This window comes from Suillus paluster (assembly GCF_016628075.1).
Source record: "Suillus paluster strain FC165 chromosome Unknown EDB91scaffold_145, whole genome shotgun sequence".
Lineage (NCBI taxonomy): Eukaryota > Fungi > Basidiomycota > Agaricomycetes > Boletales > Suillaceae > Suillus > Suillus paluster.
The window spans coordinates 54,238-79,994 of record NW_024537705.1 but is presented as its reverse complement, the minus strand read 5'-3'; the positions used below and the strand labels follow the sequence as shown (position 1 = coordinate 79,994).

At 45.3% G+C, this 25,757-nt stretch overlaps 6 protein-coding genes across 6 annotated transcripts; 5 read left to right on the top strand and 1 right to left on the bottom strand.

Annotated features, from left to right (window-relative positions):
* Positions 1-373: 373 nt before the first annotated feature.
* Positions 374-1,723, top strand: EDB91DRAFT_1087748 (uncharacterized protein; the record flags this gene model as incomplete). The annotated part of the gene is made up of 5 exons (XM_041316282.1): positions 374-460; positions 973-1,221; positions 1,268-1,408; positions 1,452-1,526; positions 1,613-1,723. 5 exons carry the CDS (start codon positions 374-376, stop codon positions 1,721-1,723), a joined length of 663 nt encoding a protein of 220 aa, XP_041170144.1.
* A 2,202-nt stretch (positions 1,724-3,925) lies between these two features.
* Positions 3,926-4,825, bottom strand: EDB91DRAFT_1255574 (uncharacterized protein; the record flags this gene model as incomplete). Its single annotated transcript, XM_041324006.1, has 5 exons — positions 3,926-4,066; positions 4,119-4,289; positions 4,345-4,553; positions 4,612-4,627; positions 4,667-4,825. The coding sequence occupies 5 exons, from the start codon at positions 4,823-4,825 to the stop codon at positions 3,926-3,928; spliced, it is 696 nt and encodes a 231-aa protein (XP_041170143.1).
* Positions 4,826-6,164: 1,339 nt separating this feature from the next.
* EDB91DRAFT_1087746 (uncharacterized protein) lies at positions 6,165-9,332 on the top strand (the record flags this gene model as incomplete). The annotated part of the gene is made up of 10 exons (XM_041316281.1): positions 6,165-6,311; positions 6,346-6,952; positions 7,005-7,174; positions 7,222-7,335; positions 7,398-7,462; positions 7,516-7,682; positions 7,726-7,974; positions 8,033-8,410; positions 8,461-8,733; positions 8,788-9,332. 10 exons carry the CDS (start codon positions 6,165-6,167, stop codon positions 9,330-9,332), a joined length of 2,715 nt encoding a protein of 904 aa, XP_041170142.1.
* A 784-nt stretch (positions 9,333-10,116) lies between these two features.
* Positions 10,117-10,754, top strand: EDB91DRAFT_1087745 (uncharacterized protein; the record flags this gene model as incomplete). Its single annotated transcript, XM_041316280.1, has 2 exons — positions 10,117-10,357; positions 10,669-10,754. 2 exons carry the CDS (start codon positions 10,117-10,119, stop codon positions 10,752-10,754), a joined length of 327 nt encoding a protein of 108 aa, XP_041170141.1.
* A 2,084-nt stretch (positions 10,755-12,838) lies between these two features.
* On the top strand, positions 12,839-15,021 carry EDB91DRAFT_1331274 (kinase-like domain-containing protein; the record flags this gene model as incomplete). Its single annotated transcript, XM_041325383.1, has 4 exons — positions 12,839-12,915; positions 12,973-13,243; positions 13,294-13,759; positions 14,912-15,021. 4 exons carry the CDS (start codon positions 12,839-12,841, stop codon positions 15,019-15,021), a joined length of 924 nt encoding a protein of 307 aa, XP_041170140.1.
* A 3,796-nt stretch (positions 15,022-18,817) lies between these two features.
* On the top strand, positions 18,818-19,754 carry EDB91DRAFT_1255570 (uncharacterized protein; the record flags this gene model as incomplete). Its single annotated transcript, XM_041324005.1, has 3 exons — positions 18,818-19,422; positions 19,479-19,550; positions 19,595-19,754. The coding sequence occupies 3 exons, from the start codon at positions 18,818-18,820 to the stop codon at positions 19,752-19,754; spliced, it is 837 nt and encodes a 278-aa protein (XP_041170139.1).
* Positions 19,755-25,757: the final 6,003 nt, after the last annotated feature.

The window sequence follows — 25,757 nt, the reverse complement described above, 5'->3', positions numbered from 1 at the left end:
ACTCCCCCGAGCTCACTGTCATCCCATTGCCATCAAACCTCGGAGTAGATCGATGCAGACGCTGCATGGCAGAGGATCTCATTACGCTGGAGATGTCTCTTGTGAAGGGCAGGCCAATGACTCCCTTCACAACCTTCCGAATTCACTTGTGCAACAAGGCATTCTGTTCGAACAACAGTTAGGCAAGCCAAATCCCAGGCCCTGAAACTCGAGCTTGGTCCCAGGTGACGTCTGCAGCAGGCAGTGTCCCTCCATGCCAGTATATATGAGATGAGGAAGCAAATGATGCAACTTGAGCCGGGGAAGACCAGCTTCAGAAATACAACCCCTGCTTTGGGAGCAGCTCAAATCAGCACTGCCATCGGCGATCCAAATGCCCGAGGTCAGCGAAACAAGTCCCTCGCTTGGTTCTGGTCATCGAAGTCGACCTGGGGTCCTGATCACTCGTGGAATGAGGAATGTGAGTTTGGGCATGCTTGACATATCCTGTGCTCAGCTGACGGACCCATCTGAAGTTTACCGAGTGCATTGGCTTCAGGCAAAGGCCCTACGGATCGATGGAAGGAAGAAATGATGTGGTCCAATTGGAGATTGGACATGTAACTTTTTCTTGTGGAAAGCAACCCAATGGGGTGACAGGATGCGTGAATCATTGGTGAAAAACCTTCCGGGTCATGCATGCTACTCGGGAAGGCAATCCCAAATGTATTCATTGCTGGCACAGGATGCCCAGGCAGCATTTCAAGACCAGAAGAGCGGGTTTATAGAGGCTCGAGATGAATGAATTTTTTTTGCCAAGATAGGAAACAGCTACATTGACCCAAACATTTTAGTCCCGGGAATTGGCCAGGTCGACCGATGACGGAGTTTGCCCGGATCCAAAAATGTCGGAGTTTTGAAAATTTTTATCCATCAACCTGTGGCTCATATCTTCACCTCCAAACCAACTGCCATTGTGATTGTCATTTCCAGGTTCATAATACTGCATTAACCATGTCTGTATCGCATACTCCTCCTACATCCCCTTCTGATTCTCAGAATTCCAGCGATGGGTTCCGACCCCTCACACTCACTCTGGCAGATCTTGCAGCTACAATGTCGATGGCTGCATCTCGCATCCGAGCATCCATCTCTCAATATCAGATGGAGGCTACCCACACCGAGGAGCCTTCTGCTGCTCGGATCATGCACTTTAAAGCCGGGCTGCAATGGGAGATAGCTGTAAGAGACTGATGACTGTGGTGGTCAATGCTGACATTTACAACAGACTTTTGTGACTCCCCTCCTGCAGTACTCAGCTGCAAGGAACATCATTTTGGTTGTTTCAAGCCCGGTCACTCATATTCTTCGGTTGATTCCCGAGCTCACCTGGAACATGGTTCCCAGACAACATCTTTTCATCCCACCTGTGCGAGTTCCATGATGTTGCAGATCTGGGGGATCCCTCCCAGATTGTATCAACCTATGGAACTCAATGGTGGACCGGACCAACTGCAATCCCAAAGGAATTATGGGCATGGGATCAGGTATTCGCCAATTGTATCTGTCACTACCAGCATTGGATAGTAAGACTTTTACCGAATTTCCTTGAATGGTTACTGATCCTTTCTAGTCTGGCGTTGAGGACGAACATCTTGTTGTTCCCGAGCAGGTGGCTGAAAGCTCGGTTGCATCACTGAAGGCACTGAGGTGGATGAGAGGAATGCCTCCTGACAGTGATTGAGGATCAACAAGATGGCATCCGTGAAAAGATGGCCGAGATTCAGATGTACACAGCTGTCCTAACCAAATTGAAGCCAAGGGGACCGGAGTAGTTCTAGTCCTTCAGTTCAGAATGTTGAAGTCTAAATTCTGTACATGATGTAATAAGTACTGAAAATTAAACACTGACTTCCAAATATATGACCTATTGCTATATGCCGAGTCCCGCATACCCAATGTTTGAGTATCGAGAGCCAGATATCTTGAGTCCCGAATGTCAAGTCCCGACATCGAGTCCCGAATATCAAGACCGGAATATCGAGACCCGAAGCCCGAAGGCCAAGATTCAGATTTGAGACTCGAGACTCGAGACTCTACACAAATCTCAATACTCAATGCTCAAAACTTGATGCAAACATTTTACGAGTTTTGAGTTTTGAGTCCCCACTATCGAGTATCGAGTGCTGACTACCGAGTCTTGAAACCCGAGTCCCGACTATCGAGTCCTGAAGCCCGAAACACGACGCCCCGTGTATGGAGTCCCGACCATTGAGTATCGAGTGCCAAACATCGAGTCCCGAACATCGAGTCCCGACCGGTACTCGGTACTCGGGTGTTGGGTGTTGGGTGTCGGTACTCAAAATTTATGCGAGTTTCGGGTTCAAGTTTCGAGATTCGAGTCAAGTACCGACACCCAACACCTGACACCCGAGATTCAGTACTCGGTACTCGGTACTCGGTGATTCAAGTCTCGGGATTCGAAACTCAGATTTATGCGAGTTTCGAGTTTCAAGATTCGAGTTTCAAGATTCGAGTTTCAAGATTCGAGTTTCGAGTTTCAAATCAAGTACCGACACCCGACACCCAACACCCAACACCCAACACCCGAGTACCGAGTACCGACACCCGAGATTCGGTACTCGGTACTTGGTACTCGGTGATTCGTGTGTTCGAGTTTCGAGTTTTGAGTCGAGTACCGACACCCGACACCCAAGATTCGGTACTTGGTACTTGGTGATTCGTGTGTATCATCGGTACTCGGGTGTCAGGTGTTGGTACTCGATTCGAACTCAAAACTCGAATCAAGAAACTCAAAACTCGCATAAATCTGAGTACCGACACCCAACACCCGACACCCGAGTACCAAGTACCGAGTACCGAATCTCGGGTGTCGGTACTTAATGAAATACAATTTTGGGAGTTGTCTTCTTGAATCACCGAGTACCGACTACCTAGTACTGGGTTTCGGGTTGCGGTACTCGGTGATTCAAGAAGACAACTCCCAAAATTGTATTTCATTAAATGTGTATTTTCTTGACTCCAAAATTGAAACTCGAAACTCGTTAAAATGCATGAGTGTCATTGTTTTGAATTTGGAGTATTGAGTTGTTTGAGTCTCGAATGTCGTCCTTCGGGTTTCGGGTCTCAATATTCAGGACTTGATGGTTGGGATTCGGGCTTCGGGACTCGATGTTCAGGTTTTGTTATTCGGGACTTGATGGTTGGGCTTCGGGTCTCGGGTCTCGATATTCGGGACTCGATCGTCAGGCTTCAGGCTTCGGGTCTCGATATTCGGGACTTGATCGTCAGGCTTCAGGCTTCGGGTCTCGATATTTGGGACTTGATCGTCGGGACTCATTGGTCGGGCCGAGTACCGCAACCCGAAACCCGGTACTCAGTAGTCGGTGAAATGTGTACAATAACACTTTCAAGTATCCTGCAATATCGAGTCCCGACTATCGAGACCCAAAACCCAAATTACGAGTATGGAGTGCCTGATATCTAATATCATGTATTTGAAGGTGGGTACTAACACGTGTAACTACCTTTTCTACTTCTTCCAATCCAACCTTGCCCATCCACACGACGGAATCCCGGCATAAATATGAACAGCATCCCTCATATACCATGCCCAGGCAATCCGATCCCCCTCCACTGCATGAACCCCGTGTCTGACAATCCTTCCTGAAAAAGCAATCATACACCCCGGATCGTACCTGAACTCCAGCTGAAGGCTTGGCATACTCATCCGAGCATTAGAATAACTCCCCACGCTAGTGAGAATATCGAAGCATTTGGGAATTGATGAATGGTCTCGATGATTCGGGGTTTCCCGATTGCAAATCACGGAGAGGCTGTTAAACACAGTTGCCCAGTACTGGAGAGTCTCTGACATCTTCGGCAGTTGCTTGCTTCGTGCTTTTTCTTCAAGGCTCGCAAAGGCTCACAACCCTGCCCAGTACTGCTCAGGATGCATAACCCTGAGTGCCGCTGTTGCAATGGCTGCTGGCCTCACAATGGCCTTCAGGATATCCTCCAAGGATGCTCCATTCAATGATGCAGAAACCGCCGGGTCTACCTGATTCTGGGGGATTCGTGAGCTTAACTACCTAGATTGCCATCTCATCAGATCCTACCTCATGCCCCTGCTGAAACCACGCCGGAGATAAATTAATGCATCCGGGAGTTAGGACATCATTTTGGGACCTTGGTGTGAACCACTTTTGATTAGTATGCCAATTCCCATCGAGCTTTACGCTTTTTTCGAGTATCAGAGCGAGCAAATCTGAGGCCGCCCAAATTTCCTTCTGTAGGAACCATTTGATGTTCAATATCCATCCAGTAACAATATATATAACACACCTGGGTGGCATCGGTCAGGGCATCCAGGAGGTACCATGCGATGATGGCACCGGATGCATCAAGAATTGTCGCAGGTATGTCGATCAACTTTGTGCCCTCATGGCCAGGAGGACACCTCTCGAGCAACCTTGCCTCTCTCTCTTCATTATGCCCTGTGTCCTTTGGGGAGATCAATTTGCTATATCTTGCAATACCGATCGGCATCTGAACTGTGATGAAGCAATTTGACTGATCAAACGAATTTTCCGAATCTGCAGGAAGACTCACTGGGATTTTTATATGCCTTTATGAGCCGATCAACCAATCAATCACAAGCCATCACCAGATCAGTGTCTAGGTTCGGAGAAGGTATAACTGGGTCTCCTCCTGTCTTCTCTGCATTGAATTTCTGTTCGGTATATTCACATGCCACATGAGTGACAGTCAGGGCCCAAGTGCGCAAGAGGGTTATTTCATCATCGGAAGTGGAAGAAACATCCATGATTGAATTGATCTTGTGAGATCAGAAGCTGAATCCTGGATGTCCGCACTTTGGTGTTAAAGGGGTAGAGATAGAGAGGATCAGATAAGAGAGCCTTGGATGATCTTAGCTTTCAAAGTTCTATTATCTATTATCAATTGCTCAATGCAATACCAGATGATTGGAAGTCTGTTGGATATCTGATATTCATTTGTCGAGACCTGGGCCTCGGATCTTGGTACACTTCACTCGATTTTCGATACCCAGGAGTCCATGGTCGGAACTCAAGTCTCGAATCTCAGGCTTCGGGTTTCGGGTCTCGATGGTTGGGACTTGATGTTCGGGAATCGTGTTTTGGGACTCCATAGTTGGGACTCCATAGTTGGGACTCGATGTTCGGGACCCGAAACTCGCAAAAATATATGAGTTCCAAGTTTTGAGTTTTGAGTTTTGTTTTGTTTCGAGTCTCGATGTTCAGGACTCGATAGTCGGGACTCAATACTCGATAATCGGGATTCGATAGTCGGAGCTCGGATTTCGGGTACACCACTCGATTTTCAGTAGTTGGAACTTGGCATTTGGCATTTGGTAGGCTTGGATGATGTTGGCTTTCAAAGATCTATTATCATCCATTGCTCAATGAAATACCAGATGATCGGAAGTGTGATGGATATCACATATTCGTTTATTGAGACCCAGGTCTTGGAACTCGGTACACTTCACTCGAGTTTCCACTTCACCCCTTTGCAAAGCTCCGTGCCATACTGCAAGACCTTCCTCTTCTATCTAAAAGCTTTGATGAACAGGGCCTGGAACACGAGTTTCCACTTCACCCCTTTGCAAAACTCTGTGCCATACGACATCATTAGATGACTTTGAATTATTACCTCCTTTGATTTGGATGATATACAACTACCTGAGCTCCATCATGTCTACAATTATCATTCTCCTGGGCCCACCCATCTATATTATATACCCCCACGTCAGCCTACCCATCTATGCAATATACGACTACCTTTGGCCCACCCATATATATAATAAATATTTTACCGCTCCCTTGGCCCACCCGTATATATAATAAATATTTCACCACTCCCTCGGCCCACCTGTCTACAAAATAATACCAATATGTCGGCCCACCCGTCTACAAAATAATCTTAATTCGTCGGCCCACCCGTCTAACATGATATATATCTGGGCCCACCCGTCTATGTGATAACAAGCACCCTTGACATACCCGGCTATTTGATACACATCTACCTTTGTAAACCCATCTACATAATATCCAACTACCTCGGCCCATCCATCTATTGAATATTCATGTCCATCGGCCCACTCATCTACTCTACATATTCCCTACATGGGCCCACCCGTCTCCATCAGGAATAATAACACTCCCGGCCCATCCGTCATAGTCGAGGATATATCTACCTTCGGTCCATGGTCCACTGGCCCATATCATACGGGATATTATACACGTCCATTCACTCGTATAATACGGAGATATGTTACTGCAATATGTGCCAAATCTATTTAATAAGCCTGCTCGTGTTGACTATGGGACATACGACTTTAGTGGCGACTTTACCAGTTCTCATAACATTGCTGATGACATTCCCGGTCCCTCTACACTACCCACAACCACCGGTTTTCACGACTTCATCAATGGCATTCCTGGTCCTTCTGCACTACCCATCACCACTGGTCCCTCTGTGATACCTGCCATCCCTGAGACACGTGTCACACCTCCGACCCCCACTTTTCAGATCGATCCAGTGTTGGTAGGCTGTGATCTTGATGATGTTCTGATGAATGACAGTGATGATGACATTCTGATGGATCACAGTGATGATGGCATTTTGATGGATGGCAGTGAAGGTACCATCCCTGCTGTGAAAGGATGGAGGAGTGATGTGACAAATGCCATCCTCCGCAAGGGTTTTGTAGATATGGAACACCTCATGCATGAGCTCAGTCGAGAAGCTTCCATCCCCACTCATCAAGTCATCTCATGGTGGAACAAGAACCACACTCGCAGCATCAATCGTGTCAACCATTGGAATGCATATAGCAGCTACTTCAAGGATAACCTCAGTCAGGAGCTTGACCAACTCAGTGGCAAGGCTCCTAACATACCAGGAACACCAAGTGAGCATTTCTCACTCTCACTATGTCATTTTTTCTAACAATTTTTGGTCAGGCACTACTGTATGCTGTAACTGCTACAAGCTATTTAAAGTAGCGTATCCAGACTCCTGGCAGACCATCCTAGAGCACCATGGCCAATCTGTACTTCTCAGTGGTGTCCCTCAGACCGTTTCCATGCGCACGCAGGAGTTTGACAAGTTTTGTAAGAAAATCATTGCCGTGGTATGCACAATCTCAACTGGTAGTATCATATTATTGAATACATGTAGATGGATGGAGGAGCTGCACAGTTCAGATTTGAAGCAGCTTTGGTGGCATGTGGCAAAGTCATTAATCAAGATGGTGGTCTCAGCCTGGCTCATACAACTGCAGGGGCTGCTGGTGTAAGTTCACTTTTTTTTTGGTTTGGATTTGACCTCAACATCATATGCTCACACTCCCACAGTTTTGGCTCTTGCATTGTAAGACTGACAATGATACGATCATTAGGCATCTCAAGGCCCAAGTATAGTAAGTCGCCATCCTTCAGAGAACTTGGTAGTGACTGAACTCTCCATACCTAGTAATTCAATGTCACTCGCCATCGTTGAGGAAACCTTCCCAGGAGATAACAATGTTAGCCAGCTAGACATGCCCAACAAGCGTGAGGCTTCAATCACTCTATCCGACAACATCAATATATCCAAGGATGGGACCAGGTGGATCAAGGCAGAAATCTATCGCCAACTCAGTATGTGTTAGTATATCCTCCTGCTCTTACTTGCATTAATGAGGAACAACACCAAACCTGGGCGGCAAATTCCTGTCATCAAAGAAGTTCCCTTGGAATACACTCCCAGCAGAGCTCACATGTCAGGGGATGATGATCAAGGGATACCCTGAGGATGTCATACTCCCCGGGGAACACCATGCTTCAAAGAGCAAAGGGATCGCGAATCTCACCCTGAAGGAGGTTGGTGAGGTCATCATGGCACTGAAGGCGGGCACCATGCAATTGAAAAAGGTTTCGGAGGACAAGCAAGGTACATCTTCAACTTATTTTATTACTGCATTCTGACATCTAGGCATGTTTTGCTACAGGTAAGATTCTCACTTCTGAGTGCCCAGTAGTGGAGGGTGCATGTCCCCCAGCAGATTCCATCCATACAGCAGGACATTGTCTTTTTGCGAATGGAAAGTCTGATCGCAATGGACTTGCTTGTGAGAAGCCTAGTAAGGCTGTCACCAAAAGGAAAGGAAAGACCTCTCAGAAGGCACCAGCCTTCTGTACTTCCCCAATATCCCTTTCTGATAACTCTGGCGACTCCAACTCTGATGATCCATCTGGTCCCCCCATCAAACCCATTGGTAGACCTCCCCCCTCTCGTGAATTCAAGGTTGTGGTGCTCCCGAAGCAACAGATGAAGGTCATGAAGCCGAAGGAAGTTATCTCACTGGTATCTAGCAATGCTCAATCTGGTGCAGACAATGTATCTCACTGGTATCTAGCAATGCTCAATCTGGTGCAGATAATGGCACCACTAAGGAGGCTGACTCCAACTATGAGGACAAGGCTGTGTCTAAAAAGTGGAAGGCAAAGTCAGAGGCTAGCTCGCGAGCAGCCAAGAAGAGGGCTTCATCTCCTGAGGCACCTGTGCCTAAGGTAAATAAAGGCAAGGCACCCATGAGGGCCAAGGGACAAAATGAAAAGGTAGCAAAGCCTGAGATTGTTGAGTCCTCTGACAATGAAATGGCTGACAACACTGCCAAACGCCTTCGTGATGGCCCACCCGAACTCAAAGGTATTACACTGATTCATTATCCTCTCACTGATAGATTGACCAAATATTTACTAGAGTGCCCAAAGCCCCGTCCAGTCAAGCCTGCAGTCAAGTCCCCTGTCACTAGTGAGGAGACCAACTCTACCAATGCAAGCACTGTTTCAGACCACACCGAGCTGACTGCCAATGCTACTGCATACCATGCTGAGCTTAACGACAGGCTTCCTCCATGGTCTGAGCCACCAGTGTCACCTTCACCAACACGTCGCCAGCCTTCCCACATGCTTGTGGACCACATTGTTCCTGCCGCCACCGCTCCAGAAAGTGTCACTCCCGCTCCAAGTGACAATGCTGCTCCTGCTCCAAGTGACAGTGTTGGTCCCGCTTCAGCCTCACCCAATGACAAGCGGCATGGAGAAACTGATCATGTGCTAGTTCAGCAAGGAGATTTGGCGACCGAGCCCTCCTGTTGTAGGGAGTATCCCTACGCTAGGCTCATATCCACCACTTTTCCAATGCATCAGGTGTCCATCCGACGTCCATCTGACACCTATCCATTCCATCCGATACCTATCCACTTTGTGGATGACAAGCAGATACCTTCGGATCTCCCCCTATAGCTCGCGCATCCATCCTGTCCACATTCATTCTACCTCATTGGTATGTACTCACATGCATTTCCTTGTTACTGACTGAACACAGACATATCCTCTCACACTCCACTATTTTCCGGATAGCTTATGGCACAGTCTAGACTCGCTACCTATACCAAGTGTTCCTTGAAAATACTGTACCCTGTAAGCACAGAAGTTTTCGAAAAATACTTACTTCATGTAACTTCCTCCCACTTTTCCTGCACCTTACCAGAAGATCACTTTGACTTATACCCACTATCCATCCAACCTTTAATGAACTTCCTTCGACTTTGATTCGCATCCCGTTCGATCTGCAAGTATCATCCGCTCCATCCAACGAATCTGTACATTTCACATCCTATCCGCTTCATCCGCTTTTGCAGATCTTTCATCCTGTAGGGTCGTTTTAGACAGAGACTAGTATTCCCCAGTAGCAATCCCCTTAAGGGTCGAACGTGCTTGTTTCCAAGCGAGGCAGCAGGCAGCAAAGACCCAACTGTGTAGTTGATCGATTTCTCGCTGCTGCACTTGTTGTACCCACACCGTGATGCCAACCTGAGACCTGATATTGTTCAGGCTGATGGCCGCATGTATGGCCCACATCAGGGATCACATATGGAACCACGTTATCAGTCAATATGGAATGATCCTCCGTATGGGGAGAATCATCTGTAGGGTCCTGCCCATGGGTTCCCTCGCTATCTGCCAACTAATTACCAGCGCGGTTATTATTATGATCAATGTATGCAGCATGGCCCTCCACCCCCTCATGTCCCCCCACCTCCTCATGGGCTGCAGCCTCCTCGTGGCTCTCAGCCTCCTCAGCCTTCTTGTGGGTCTCAACCTCCTCGTGGCTCTCAGCCCCCTCAACAGTATGATGAAAACCACCATTGCAGCGGTGGATATCATGATGGTCACTCCCACAACCATGACCCTCGAGAGTACCATGAAGATTATTGGCACCCCTCCCTCACCTAATATTATGGGGGGGGGGTATAACCACGGGTATGGTGTGTATGGTCCTGATTATTCTGATGACCAGACAGAGCTTTGATATCCTCTGTTTGATCATATTCATTGGACACTCACATATTATATACTGTGTTGTTATATACTATCTTGATATTGAGCTTCCCACCTGACTCACCTTGCTGTTGATGTCCTTTTTTTGTCCTTTTTTTTTATCATCATTGTATTTACCATACTAGTTAATGCATGGCCTTTTGTCTGATTCATGCCTCATTGGTCACACGAAAAAAGAAGAAAAAACAAACAAACAATTGAATTGTGCTACAGAAAAATTATATGCTCTATCATATAGGGAGACTGACATATGATCTGTCATTGAGGACATTGCGCCAACATACGGAGATGTGGACATCAGGTGGAGAGGATCTGGAGAGGTAACCCTCGCAGATATCACAGCAACAAGACATCAAGTGCGGAGGATCTGGAGATGAGGAGGATGGACTCACCCTCTGCAAGAGGATCCACATATAAACTCTGGAGGGAGACTCAGATGGCCCTACAAAACTAGAGAGAGACATCCTGACGGAGTATGTCTCTCAGACCTTTTATTTGCAACATAAAAATAGGGTCTCACATACAGTGAGAACATCGTCAAAGTGCTGCCAAGGGTGAACAGGTAGAACAGGCCAAACTAAACATGTTGTTTTGTGGGGATAGGAAAGGATTAACTACTTCTCCAGTATGTAGGGTGCCAGGTTGAAATATGTATGGGAGATTTCGGAAAAGAAAGGAATATGAACTAAGGAGAAAGGAGAAAGAGAAAAGTACTGAGTGCCTGGAGCCAATATCGGTAGTAAGTACACATATTAGCTCCATCCAGCTTTTACAATCATTACATCCCAACTCCCAATCACCTTTTTGGTAGAGGTATTCGCCGCACCGCCGGTGGATATTGACAATGTAGCTCTCCAAGCAGGCTATACTGTCCTATTCATGTATGATATAACTAGGGTTGTAGTAATGTAGCCATGCATGTTTTTACTGTAGTGAGCCTCAGTATGATCACAGATAGAACATGCATGCTACCATGCATGGCATGAAGTGCAAATCTGAAGTAGCTTCTCAGCACTTCCTAAACCTAATCTGACAGGGTTAGATGCCATATATATGCACCACCGCATTTTTTTGACTGTGGGAACTTTGTCACTACACCCAAAACATATCCATTTCTGGTCATCTCCTGGATCTCAACATTTCCCACACTCCTCCCAAGCATATTCCTGCCCACCACCATACCATATCCACCTATCCACTGTAGATAAGTATTAGTATAGGCTATGTACATATAATAGGTCAGAATATAACACATTTTTGTCTGTTTTTGTACCAATACAAGCTCCAGAGACCTGTACATATCATACAGGAAAAACATATCAAAAACACATCCGCATTTTTGTCCCTTCAATTATATAATGTATTAGCACACTAATTATATGCTTTTTAGTATATATGAGTCTATTATACTGCTTGTTTGACCCTCTAAAGGTCCCTACACCACTAGATGTAGCATGCACACAAAAAATATCAAATAGCTTCGCATTTTTTCAGTTTAAACTATATAGACTTGAAAATATGACCCCCAGCAACCTTTCAATAGTATATACAATATTCCAGGAGCACAAGACCGCTCATCCACAATTGATGAATAGGGAAGTGAAATATGATGTTTCTTAGGAGAAAAAAACTACAAATGTCATAATTGATGTATATACAGGGTAAATATTTTCTTAAAAGTCAGTAAATTACATAGTAGGGTGCCCAAAGAACCTTCCTACACTCTATTCCATGGGTAGAGGTGGAGTGGAAGGGTTGTTGTATGAATGTAGGTTGTTTGGAGGCCATAGCTGTATGTGTATGAAGTGAGTTGGTTTTCGATGTTTTGACTCCTGAGGTTTCCCACAGTCCAATTCTTATCTATATGCTTGCCCTGCTCTCAATTCTAGGTGGATCATCCTGTAGCACTAGAAATATACTTCCTGGTGCATTTAGAATGGACCACAACAGTCCAATCTCCCTAGATCTCCCTGATGACATGCAAAATTCCTTATCACTCAATATATCTAGTATATCCATGATATCAATGATCCGCCCTATTTCTTACTGATCCTGGCCATGGTTGGCCTTGAACACACCCTATGTATTATATATGAGCCTGCTAGATAATTTCATGGTGGTAAATGAGTAGTGCAACCACAGCTCGGCTATGGCCCGCTCCGGCTTGGTCTTCATCAGTTTGCAAGTATTTTGGCTATCCTAGTGAGCCAGGCTACTTATATATAGTTTGGTCTGGTTTGTTAGCCGTTTGGAGTCCCACAAACCAACTGTGAGCCAAAAATAAACAACAGCAGCTCAAGCTGATTTATAAATACGAAATCACATCCCTGTTGAAGTCTCATTCCCGGTTAGTTTGACTGTTGCTCCTTGAGGCCTCAAGGCTCAAGTTATCTCATAGTATACCCACCATGAACCATAAGGTCCCAATACGAGTTGACGGTAGATTCAGACTCAGAGATGTTTTGGGATCTGGTTCATACGGTGTGTTATTCACAAGCTGACTATGATTATAAAAAATTAACATACTATGGACCCTACTTAGCTGTTGTGTACCACACTTGGAACATCAACATGATGCAGTTGCCATCAAACTCGAATCCATCACAGCCCAGCCATCTTCTGTACAGCACGAATACGCCATTCTGAAACGACTTGAAGGTGGAGTTGGGATACCCCGTGCTCTCTGGTTCGGTCGAGAATCAACATATCATGCTTTGGTTCTCGGCCTCCTTGGGCCATCACTGCATGATCTTTTCCTTGCACATGATCGAAAATTTAGCCTTCATACTGTTGTCAATCTAGGAATCCAACTGGTCAGTCGGTTCATGCTGGGTTGTTGCAGATAGGCTAACCCATTTTCCAGCTCTCACGTCTTGAGTACATCCACTCGAACAATTATGTTCACTGTGATATCAAACTGCAGAATATCTTGGTGGGCCTTGGCCATTTGAAGCACACTGCATTTATAATCGATTTCGGTATCATGAAGGAATACTGGGACACTGCAACCAGAGTCCATATTCCCTTTCATCAAAATCAATGTCTCACTGGCACTCCTGCCTTCGCTTCAATCAACAACCACTTAGGAGTTGACCCAGGTCATTGTGACGACCTTGAATCGCTTACATACATGTTGATCTATCTGTTATGCAGCTCCCATCCATGGTTAAATAGTGATCACAAGAAACTCTCCAGCTCTTCCATACTCGAGCGCAAGGTCAACACCACCATTGAAGTCTTATGCGATGGAATTCCCATCAAATTTGCAAGTGTTCTCATCTACACGCGCTCTCTTGCGTTCTCGGAAGACCCTGACTATGGGCATCTTCGTTCATTGCTTTGTGGTCTTCAAGCCACCTTGACTGCGTCATCTACAGGCTCGCTGGATTTCAGCTGCCCGATAATCACATCACACATCACCCTCCAATCTCCAATGAACACTGGATGGCCGAGGCAGCCCCATGTCTGCCGAATGCAACACCACTTCGCAGATCTACTTGTGTGTGAGTATTCTGTCTCATTTTCCCATTCACAATCTGAAGCTAATGTGATTTCAAAGTTTACACCAACGTAATACCTCTCCCATGCACCCAACCGCACTGCGGAAAAAGCCATTAGTTGCTAGATCACGCTGTTGAATATGTCTTTCTATCTTTACATAACTGTACACTGTACAAGTCTACAATGTGTTTCTCATAGGTTTCAAACCGTTCAATGCGGTCAAATACATGTTGACAAATTTGCATCTTGAACGTTTGAACCCTAGGCCTGATTCCTGAATCCCGACTCCCAACTCCTGAGGGCTGACTCCATGCTGAGTCATGCAGCTTCTTATCTTTTTCTCACCCTACCATCTCCTTGCCCATCCTCCTTGCAAGTTGCAAGTGCTGTTTTTCTGCAAATCGGTTGGCCTGCTACAGAAACAAACTTGTCCTGGATACCTGTACCTTACTCCTGAAGCCTGATTCCCAACATCTACCAGTTTCGCCTTATTGAATCATATCACTGTCATGACCAACAACACATGGGGGATTTTCCACAAACACCCCAATCCCCTTGCACTGTATCACAATTAAATGCTCAATCAATCAGTCATTGACTCCTGGAATAAAGGTAAGCATTAACTCGCTTGACCCATTGGTTGATATTTGAAACATGTGTTCAGTGACCATCAAACCACCCACCCTGACAACCATGGCAAACCCTCTGCAAACATGAGATGTCCCTTTCACTGGATGTCCTTGCTATATCACAATCTGGCTTCTGGACAGCCAGTTGACTCTGAGGATGTAGGTAAGCTTTACTGTGCTCGATATAACCAACTGATTGTGAGATCTAGGGTACATCAGAATGCACATCTTGTGGTATTGGTATCCCTCTCATTGGGTAAGTAGTGGGCATCGGGGAAACCCCACACATATATTGTGCTGCCTAGGACCACTTTACTGTGCTCAATATAACCAACTGATTGCGAAATCTAGGGTACATCAGAACGCACATCTTATGGTATCAGTATCCCTCTCATTGGGTAAGTAGTGGGCATCGGGGAAACCCCACACATATATTGTGCTGCCTAGGACCACTCAAATGAACAAGATCTTATGGTACGTACCCTGGGCATACATTCAGTTGTCCTCCTGGTGTCATATCACAATTAATAATGTTGTTCAGACCTTCGCTTGTGCGTACATGTTGGACTTGTCATTAGTTGACTCAGCACTGGTGTTTCCCCGCTGTTTCCCTTGACGAAGATACATAAAGACTGTGTCTTTGAATCTTTACTGTCACTCAAACATGCCTCCTCGTCAACAAGGGCAGAAGTCTCAAGTTACCACTGTGCCTACTCATGCTGCTGTAACTCCTACTGCCGCTGCTCCAATTGATGCTACCCCCATCATTACCCCCATTGCTGCCGCTATTGCGCCCATTGCTGCCACTGTTGCGCCCATTGCTGCCACTGTTGCGCCCATTGCTGCCGCTGTTGCATTGAATGCAACTATGCTTCAACACCCCCAAAGGCAATGGCAACTGCCTCTGAGGTTCCGCAATAATAGCCCAGTTCGTACTGGCACTAGTCGCACGCCAGATGACGGAGAATACATTGACATCGGCAATGTCTCCAGGGACGAAGAAGATAACTTGCCTGCACCCAGTGTTAGGGCTCCTCCAGTTCCCAGCCCTCTGCAGACAGTTACAAGTACCATCTACTCCACCCAAGTCGATCCCTTGGCTACAGGTGTCCGAGGAACGCAGCCTAAAAGCACTGCTGATATCAATCACTTCTTTAGGGAAGATTCAGCTACTAAACACAAGATTTGCCAAATTTGCGAGTGAGTTTTGCGTCTGCAATTATTTCGTTCTTTCTTATGGCCTTGTCCAGGGATTTGCAGAAGGTGGACAGTTCACACCAGGTTATGTCGTATAAGCACTCAACCAGCACTTCTACCTGTCATACTCATGCTTTCTATCACCACACTGACATTTTCCTGCAAGAGGCGGAGCACCTATGCTGGCCTATCTATGTACAGCCACTCAATGAGCGACTTGCTGAAGGGTGGACTTTGGCAGCTATCCGTGAAAGGCTCCGGGACCCTGCATATCACATTGAGTCGCTCAGTACCATCCCTAATCAGGGACATGGCAATTTTCTGCCTGGAACCACCTTATCTCCAGACGATTATATCCCAGATTTCAGCATCGATGAGATGCACCATCAGTTGGTGAAATTCATAGTTGCAGATGATCAGGCAAGTTGATATTTACTTTCTACGTGCCCTTGCTAATTCATTTTCTGCAGGCAATAAACATTATTGAATGTGTGGAGTTTCGATGCCTGATACATTTTTTGCAGAAGGATTTGACCGATTCAGACATTCCCCACCACACAAAACTTCATGAGCTCATAATCGTTGCGTGGCAGGAGTATTTCCAGGTGTTGAAAGGTGATCTTGCCGTGAGTGTCTAGTTATTGAGAATCCCACCATATGTCTTATGTATTCTTACAGAGGGCGCAAGGAAAAATATCCTTTACATCTGACCTCTGGTCTGATCAGAAGCTCCGCCCCTTCATGGCACTCACCGCTCACTGGATTGCCAAGGAAGAGCAGACATCAGTGCTCATCTTGAAGGCAGCCTTGATTGCATTTTACCATATTCCAGGAAGCCATAGCGGCAAATCTCTCAGTTCGGTAATACTGCATCTCCTTGATCGTGCTGATGTTGCAAAGGATGTGAGTGTTCAGTTGTACCGTATGATGTGCTCTGACTTCATTTAGCCTGGACACTTCACATTGGACAACGCATCAAACAATCAAACATGCATGAAGGAGCTCTCAAACTTACTCAAAGAATGCAAGATCAAATATAATGCAATCAAAAACAGAATCCCTTGTTTTCCGCATGTGATCAACATATGTGTGAAACATATTGTTGACAACTACGCGACAGCAGATTTCTCATCCGTGGAGAAGACCTGGAATGTTTGTGGTCAAATCATCGACAAGAATGAGTATGTTGGTGCCATCACCGGTAAAGCTCTCGAATGGGCCAGACATCTTGTGCGCTCCATCCGTGCATCAATCCAACGATGTGCAAATTTTAGGGATACCATCATGATAGGTAATGAAAACAATTGGTTCCGAGGAGACACAGGCGAGCCTATAAGGCTCCCTTAAGTCGAACTCCTGCTCGATGAGCCAACCCACTGGGATTCGGTAAATGTTATGCTCAATCGTCTATGCAATCTACGTCAGGTGAGGTCTCATCTCACTGAACATTTGTGGTGGGCTAACCATTGCCCAGGCAGTTGATATGTTCTTCAAGTCTCCCAATCAATGCTCTATATACGACAAAAAGTTGAGTACGATAGAATGGCATTTCCTACAGGACTTCAAAGTAATTCTGGAGGTCAGTATCGACATCTTCATAACCTATGTCACATTTAACCTTGTAATTTCAGCCCCCCCACAGAGCTCAGCAATCCATGTCGAGTGAGAGCACTCCCATGTTGGGTCGTGCGGTTCCAGCGTTTGAAAGGTTACTTGAGGATTGGAAGCAGGTGGCCAATAGCATCCCGCACTGTGCACCGCTCATCAACATTGGTTTGACTTGGGTGGAGAAGTATGACGACAGGATGTCCTGCGCAAATGCATATGCCGTTGCGATGTGTAAGTCCCTTGCATTTTTTATAAAATTTGATGTCTTATGATCAGTTTATAGTTGTTGACCCCACATGCCGAATATCATGGGCTACGGATCATTGGGATGAGAACCGGATAAAGTCAGCAAAGGAATTCATTCTCAAACTAGTGCGTCTATCTAGCTAGCAACAGCATGCGCTCATATGTCCTGTAGATGCATGTCAAGAGAGCACAGCGGACCTCCAATATACCGGCTCCAACCAAACGACCCTCAAGACTACAATCATGCACGCTAGGCTCCCGTATCTACAGACTTCATGAGGGGGATGCACTGCCGGTTTGCGACGATATCGTCCAGACAGTCGATCAGGAGTTTGGGGCTTATAGCACAGCTAATATCAGCCCCAAGGGAACAAATATACTCTCCTTCTGGCAGGTGAGAGTCGTCTCCATCAAGTGACATATTTTGTTGTTGACCACGAGGTTTTGACCAGATGTCTGAGGGGATGTTCCCAACGGTTTACGCCATTGCTATGGACTACCTCCCAATCCAGGCATCTGCTGTTCCCTGTGAGCGAGTGTTCTTGTCGAGCAGCAAAACATACACAAAGAGGCGTAACTGCATCAGCCCGATCCTCATGGAGGTGCCTACAGATGGTGAAGTTCTCCTTAAAAAAGGAGCGACTCAACTTCACCAAAGGTTGGGCAGCATCGCAATGGGCCATGGAAACTGCGATGGTATCTGACAATAGTTCCAACGAGCTTTTGGGACCTGTCTCAAGTGGACCTACAGATGACAGCCAGTGCATATGACGCTGTCCTCAAAGCCATTGCAGAGCATGAGTGCAATGACATCGACAACGAGGTTGTCGTCTATGATACCTGACATCTCCTTGATCTTTTATTTTTGTTTCTCACTTTTTGTTTACCATCACGCACCTTATGATTCTTCTTGCATTGTGTTTGGATATTGAATTTCAGTTGTTATCTGACAGTCTCCTCATCTAGGCAATCCAGATATTCTTCAGTCCACTACTGGGTAAGATCCTTGATATATGTTGAGCTCGAGGATCGCCCTTCTCCTCAGGTGAAGCTAAGTTGTTGGGGATTTTGAAGGTTCTGTTTCGGGCATCATCTTGCCTGTACCAGAGAGTGCCCCCTATGACTATTGTGAGGCTCTCATTCATATCATGGTCTTGTCTTAGGCTCACTTTCTGACTGGTGTTCACAGAGTTCCACCCCCCGACAATGTACTACACAACGATTCCACTCGTCTCTGAGAGACCTAACAACAGGTGCTGGGATGCCTCAAAATTGCGCGAACTCCAGAAGAGGTTAGATTCTGGTATGATGACCGTGGAGGAAACTGATCAAGTTGCTGGTGACTTTTTGGATGGCGAGATTGTTGACTTGGCCTCAGACTGGCTGGGCAACATGGTGGGTATCCCCACACCGAGTCCGGTTGCCGTGGCTCGTTTCATGCCCCACCTGTCGCATTTGTGCACACACAAATTGGCATCTTTAACCATTGTCAGGATTGTCAACCAGAAGATCGAGTTCAAAGCATCCCGTCAAATCATCCAGGCATTGTTCTCGTCTCCCGGGGACCATGTTCTCACTGACATGTTGGGCAACCAAGTGAACGGTGAGGCGGTTGTGCACAAGATCTTGACTAGCCTGTTCATCGACCCTATTGACAAGCCAACTTATATCAAAGCCACTAAGCGGGTTTTAATTGAGCTCCCGTCTATCGCTTTCGCCGATCTCAACAATCTCAAGGAACGTTTCACCAGGGCAATACGACACGCATCATGGATGAACAGATCTGATAGTACTCAGCTGACCAGCGCTCGGTAAGTGACACATTTATCATTTTGATTGAGGCTTATTGAAATGTTGTTTCACACAGTGATGAAGCAAGACGGCAATATGTATTCAGCCTGGAGACGAAGGCGAAACAACAAGGAAGGATCTCTACTTGGTACGTCTGCTCTTGACATCACACTACCCTTGGCTCAAACAAAGCTTCCTCAACACCCCTTTCACCCATTTCTTCACCCGCCCTTCACCCACTGCTCCCTCGACTCCCTCAATGTTTCTTCTCACCCCCGTTTGCGATGATCTTCGGCTTTGCAAAGCTGCATTCCTTATCTCTGCTTGCTCCGCCTGGATCCTGCAAGCGTGATCCAAGCTACAGTACAACTAAATCAGGTAAGTTTTCCAAACATCGGATCAAAACATTGACTTACATCGTTTTGGGGGCCCATATTGAAGGATGATTGTCAATATCGGATACTATCATACGAGTTTAGATTCTAGTGTGTTGTAGACAGACATTAGCGCTGCCTAATTTGGAACCCAGGCCTTGGGCCTTGGGCCTTTGCTATTATTATCACTTAATGTATTTACTATTTATAAATCAATACAAATATATCATATATCTATTCTAATTTTAAATGTGGCTGGAGCTGGCTTGAAGACCTATGAAACAGCTCAAATGACCAGACCGAGCCATGTATTACGTAAGCTTAATTTGGTACACAGCTAGCCTAATTATAGCTCTGCTCTCGGCTAAAGCAGGCCACAAGCCAGAGCTGCGGAAGCACTATAAATGAGTATAACCATCAAAATTGCAAAAATATACACCCATGCAAGCAGGAGGAAGTATTGGTATACAAAAGAGGATTCTGCTACTGTTGGCATATTTTTATGATACATATATGTTCTATATACACCTAGAAATATAGTCACTACATTCCTGGAAGGCCGGAGCCCCAGGGAAAATTTTCTCAGGAGATGAACCATCAGGGGAGGATAGCAATACAGCACACCAGGGACTGGACCTGTGATCCTATTATCATCATATCTTGTATATGCTATTGAAAGGTTGCTGGGGGTCATATTTTCAAGTCTATATATATTAAGATTAAGGTTATGACTGGAGAGTTGTAATGCGTGTTCTGATAGAAGCAGACGACGAGAATAGGAGCGCAAGATGATAATTACGCGGAAATCTCCTAGATACTTTATATATTATGTTTTTTTCTCCGAAACTCAAAAAACAAGTCCGCTACTTATGATTTGTAAGCACGCACGTTCTCGGCTTGTAAGTCTCAACACTCCCCCTCAAGCCGAGACCATGCCTAGATCATTGGTAAACTTCCAATGTTTCGGCTTGTTTAGTGGCTTCGTTAATACATCTGCGATCATTTCATCAGTGCGACAGTATTGATCGTGAATCACCCGATCTTGGATTTTTTGCCTGATGTAATGGTCCTTTACATCAAAATGTTTGGACCTCGCATGGTATTGTGGGTCTCACGCAATTGCTAATGCGGACATATTATCTCCGTGGAGAACGGTTGGATCATTCTGAGGTAAGTTCAGTTCCTCGAATAAATTTCAGAGCCATACGGCTTCACATGCAGCGTGAGCCATCGCAGCATATTCTGCTTCCATTGACGACAGAGAGACTGCATTTTGTTTTTTAGAGCTCCAGGTGATCGCTCCGCCTCCAAGTTTGAAAACATATCCAGATATGGATATCCGATCCCTCGGGTCATTCGCATAGTCAGCGTCCAACCATCTGACAAATCGAATTTGACTTTTGTCAAGCTCTCTGGTACCTTGATATTTGATTCCGAGCTCTCGTGTTCCAGCTAAGTACCTTAAAACTTGTTTTGCTGCTACCCAATGTGCTAATCCAGGGTTTGCAGTGAATGAACTAAGTCTTTGTATAGCATATGCTATGTCTGGACGCGTGGCTACCGCCAAATACATCAACAATCCGATCAATGATGCATATCCATTACTTTGGTTGCCTTCTTGGTCAGTCGCTTCTTTCTCGAGTATGATCTTCGGATCTAGTGGCATGCCTACTGAATTACATGACTGAAGACCTTGTTTTGCTAGGATAGATTCAATGTATTTGGTTTGCGTGAGTCGGATTGACCTTTTAGGCCTATCTCATGTGATCTCTATCCCAACAATTTTCCTTGGTTCTCCTAGGTCAGTAATATCTAGGATATTTTTAAGTTGTGCCTTTAATTGATCCATCAGGCTCGAGTGATCCGCAAATAATAATAGGTCATCGACCCATACGGTAATTATTTCCGTTCCATCCACGGTCTTTCTGATGTATGTGCATGGATCAGATTTCAGTTGTTTGAATCCAATACTCGTCAGGCAGCTATTCAGCTCTAGGTTCCATTCTCGGCCTGACTGTTTTAGCCCATAGAGGGTTTTTCACAGTCTGCATACTCAGCCGGTCCCATCATTATAGCCTTCGGGTTGCTCCATATATACTTCTTCTTTTAATATGCCATTAAGGTACACCCCTTTTACATCCATCTGTTGCACCTCCCAATCAAGGGATGCAGCTGTGGACATTACTGAACGTATCGTCTCTAGGTGTACTACCGGGGCAAAGGTATCTGTATAGTCCATGCCCGGTATTTGTGAGTACCCCTTGGCTACTAACTGTGCCTTATATTTAACCACTTCCCCTTCTTTATTAGTTTTCTTTACGAGGACCCATTTGTTCCCGACTAGGGTGCGATCTTTCGGAGGATCTACCAGTTCCCAGGTGCCCATTTGCTCTAATTGGGTAAGTTCTGCTCGCACTGCTTCTTCCCACTTTGGCCAGTCATCTGATGATTGTGCTTCCTTTAATGATCTAGGCTCGTGTGGTTCGAAGCTGCCATTTTCAACAAAGGCTGCGAGAGCTATATCCTCTTGATAGAGTTCATCCTCAAGTTCATGTCTTTCACACTTGAGGTAAGCCCATTCTGGCTCTGGGTCATTTAGTTGCTGGTAGTCATGTCTTACTGTTTGTCTTTTTGATCTTCTAGGCAGTTCTCCGTCGTCTTCAGGAACACATTTCCTTTTTAAGGATGAGTTCTCGTTTTCTCCCATCAGATCATCACGCTGATTCTGTTCTGAATGGTCTTCTTTTTTATTTTTAGGTGGTACTGCGTCAGTTTGTTCTGGTGCCTGCGCGTCCATCCTATCTAACTCCCCCTCGCGCTGTGCATCAGATGTGTTTGGCACGATATTTGTCAGGAACTTATAGTTCCTTGACACTCGAATTTGGTGCGTACGGGTATTATAATATTTTATTGCTCGTGGTCCGTCCACAAATCCTACAAAGATTTGCTTTACTGACTTTGGACTCATCTTAGATTGATTTGTGCCCTCTTGGAGCACATATACCGGTGCACCAAACTCTTGTAGGTGAGTTACATTAGGTTTTTTACCATTCCACAGTTCCTCTGGCATTGCGCCTTGTAACGCTCGCGTGGGTGCATGATTTCAGATATAAGCGGCATGTGATACCGCTTCTGCCCATAAAGACTCCGGTAAGTCTTTTTCGATCAGCATTGCCCTTGCTAACTCTGTTAATGTTCGGTTGAGTCTTTCAGACACTCCATTTTGCTCAGGTGAGTATGGTGCAGTTGTCTCTAGCTCAATCCCTTCGTTCTTACACCAGGTTTTTAGGTCATTATTCACGTATTCCGTTCCATTATCTACTCGGAACTTTTTAGGTTCATTTTGCCAGCGCTTCTTCAGGTACGTCGCATATTGTTTGACTTTGGTGGAAGCCTCATTTTTATGTTTCATGAACTCGACACTGCTTCTTCGGGAGCAGTCATCGATAAATGAGATATAATATTTAGATCCACCAATCAACTGTACTCTGGCTGGACCCCACACATCACTGTGCGTGAGTTCTCCGAGTGATCCGGAACAATTATCAGCATCACACGGAAATGAATCACATGTCTGCTTTGCCTGAATACAGGCTTCGCACTGTGGCATAGATGAGTTTTCATTAATATTCATACCTTCTACTAATCTTTCTCTGTGCAGTCTTTTAAGACCGCTAAAGGCTACATGCCCATATCATTTATGCCAGGTAAGCCAATCTACAGGTTTATCTTCTCGAGCAGTATGTACTTTAGTTACTGGTTGTAACTTTGCCCGAGTTTCTAATAAATATAGCCCATTATGAAGCTTCCCTTTGGCAATTGTGCGTCCTCCACGCACTTTTAAGGTTGCTACACCATTGCCCATCATAGCATGTCCTCCCTCTCTGTCTAAGCGAGTAATAGACACAAGGTTATTTGAGGCACGCAGTACATATAGGACATTCTTAAGCTTGCAGATTACCTGCTGCTTATTTATTGTACTTACTAGTTCGACTGTCCCTCATCCTTCAGCTTTAAGGGATTCATTAGCTATCCCGCTGACTTTATGACTTTTTAATGGAACATAATCCGTCAATGCGGATCAAATCTTAGTAATGTGTGATGTTGTTCCTGAGTCTGCAAGCCAATCGTAATAGCTCAGCTTCTCGAATTCATCACTATTATTAGATACATTAATTTGGTCTTCGTCTTCAATCTGATCGTTGACCTCGACTGTTGTCTGGTTCTCGACCTCGATTGGATCGACCTGCATCTCTTCACCCATAAAGGCAACATCTTCCTCCTCATATTGCACGTTATTTGCAATGTCATCTACGTCTTCTGCGACGTGAGCATTGTCATTTTTTCCGCGCTTCTTGGGAGGGAATTTAGATGGGCCTTGCCACGCCTTTCCTCCACCCTTGCTCCAGCAATTCTCTTTGGTGTGTCCCGCTTTTCCACAGTTAGAGCATTGCTTATCCTTGAACCAACACTCATCTTCGGTGTGGCCAGACTTTTTACAGATCCGACATTTCTTCACATCTTCTCGCTTCCTCTTTCCCAGGTTCCTTCCTTTGACAGTGAGGGCATTCTCCTTTCCTTTTCCTTTACCATTCTTTTCAATTCTACGCGAGTTCTCCTCCAAGATAAGGGAAATTAACTCATGTGATGTGATGGTCTTTGTTTCACCCATCCTAATCTGGTACGTTGTGGTAAAGGTGTCCCAAGATTCCGGTAATGATGAAATAAGTACAGTGCAGAAGTCTTCTTCCATCACCAAACTTCCCATCATATGTAAGGTTTCTTGTATCTCCCTCATATTTTTGACATGCATGGGGACATCATCGCCTTCGTCAGTGACAGTTCTATAGAACTTCCGCCGCCATGTGGTGATCGCCTGTTTGCCTCGTGATTCTTTCACAGTCTTCAGTTGATCCCACATGTCTTTTGCCGTTGTGGCTCCAGCTAAGTGAATCATTTGGCTATCACTTATTGACAGCTCAATCACAGTCTGGGCCTTACGGTCTTGCATCTCCCACTTTGCTATGTCAGCTTCCCTCTGTGCCGACACAGGGTCTGGGCCTCATGTAGGCTTGGGGATAGTTCCTTCAACGTACCCCTCAATTCCTTTCTCAAACAAAATGGCTTTGACTCGGTGCTTCCAGCCCAGCCAATTGGAGTCGTTCAAATGCTTGATCCAATACAACGACGACAATGAGGAACCGGCAGATTGGTCCGTCATTTTGGAGGTTTGTTTTTGGTTAGATCTCGTCTGATATATGTTTTATAATCTTATTTGCGCACGTCAGGGCTCATAACCTATTAAGATTAAGGTTATGACTGGAGAGTTGTGATGCGTGTTCTGATAGAAGCAGACGACGAGAATAGGAGCGCAAGATGATAATTATGCGGAAATCTCCTAGATACTTTATATATTATGTTTTTTCTCTGAAACTCAAAAAACAAGTCCACTACTTATGATTTGTAAGCACGCATGTTCTCGGCTTGTAAGTCTCAACAATATAGCTTAAACTGAAAAAATGCGAAGCTATTTGATATTTTTTGTGTGCATGCTACATCTAGTGGTGTAGGGACCTTTAGAGGGTCAAACAAGCGGTAGAATAGACTCATATATACTAAAAAGCACATAATTAGTGTGCTAATACATTATATAATTGAAGGGACAAAAATGCGGATGTGTTTTTGATATGTTTTTCCTGTATGATATGTACAGGTCTCTGGAGCTTGTATTGGTACAAAAACAGACAAAAATGCGTTATATTCTGACCTATTATATGTACATAGCCTATACTAATACTTATCTACAGTGGATAGGTGGATATGGTATGGTGGTGGGCAGGAATATGCTTGGGAGGAGTGTGGGAAATGTTGAGATCCAGGAGATGACCAGAAATGGATATGTTTTGGATGTAGTGACAAAGTTCCCACAGTCAAAAAAATGCGGTGGTGCATGAGGATGCTTAGCATGCCATGCAAGGCAT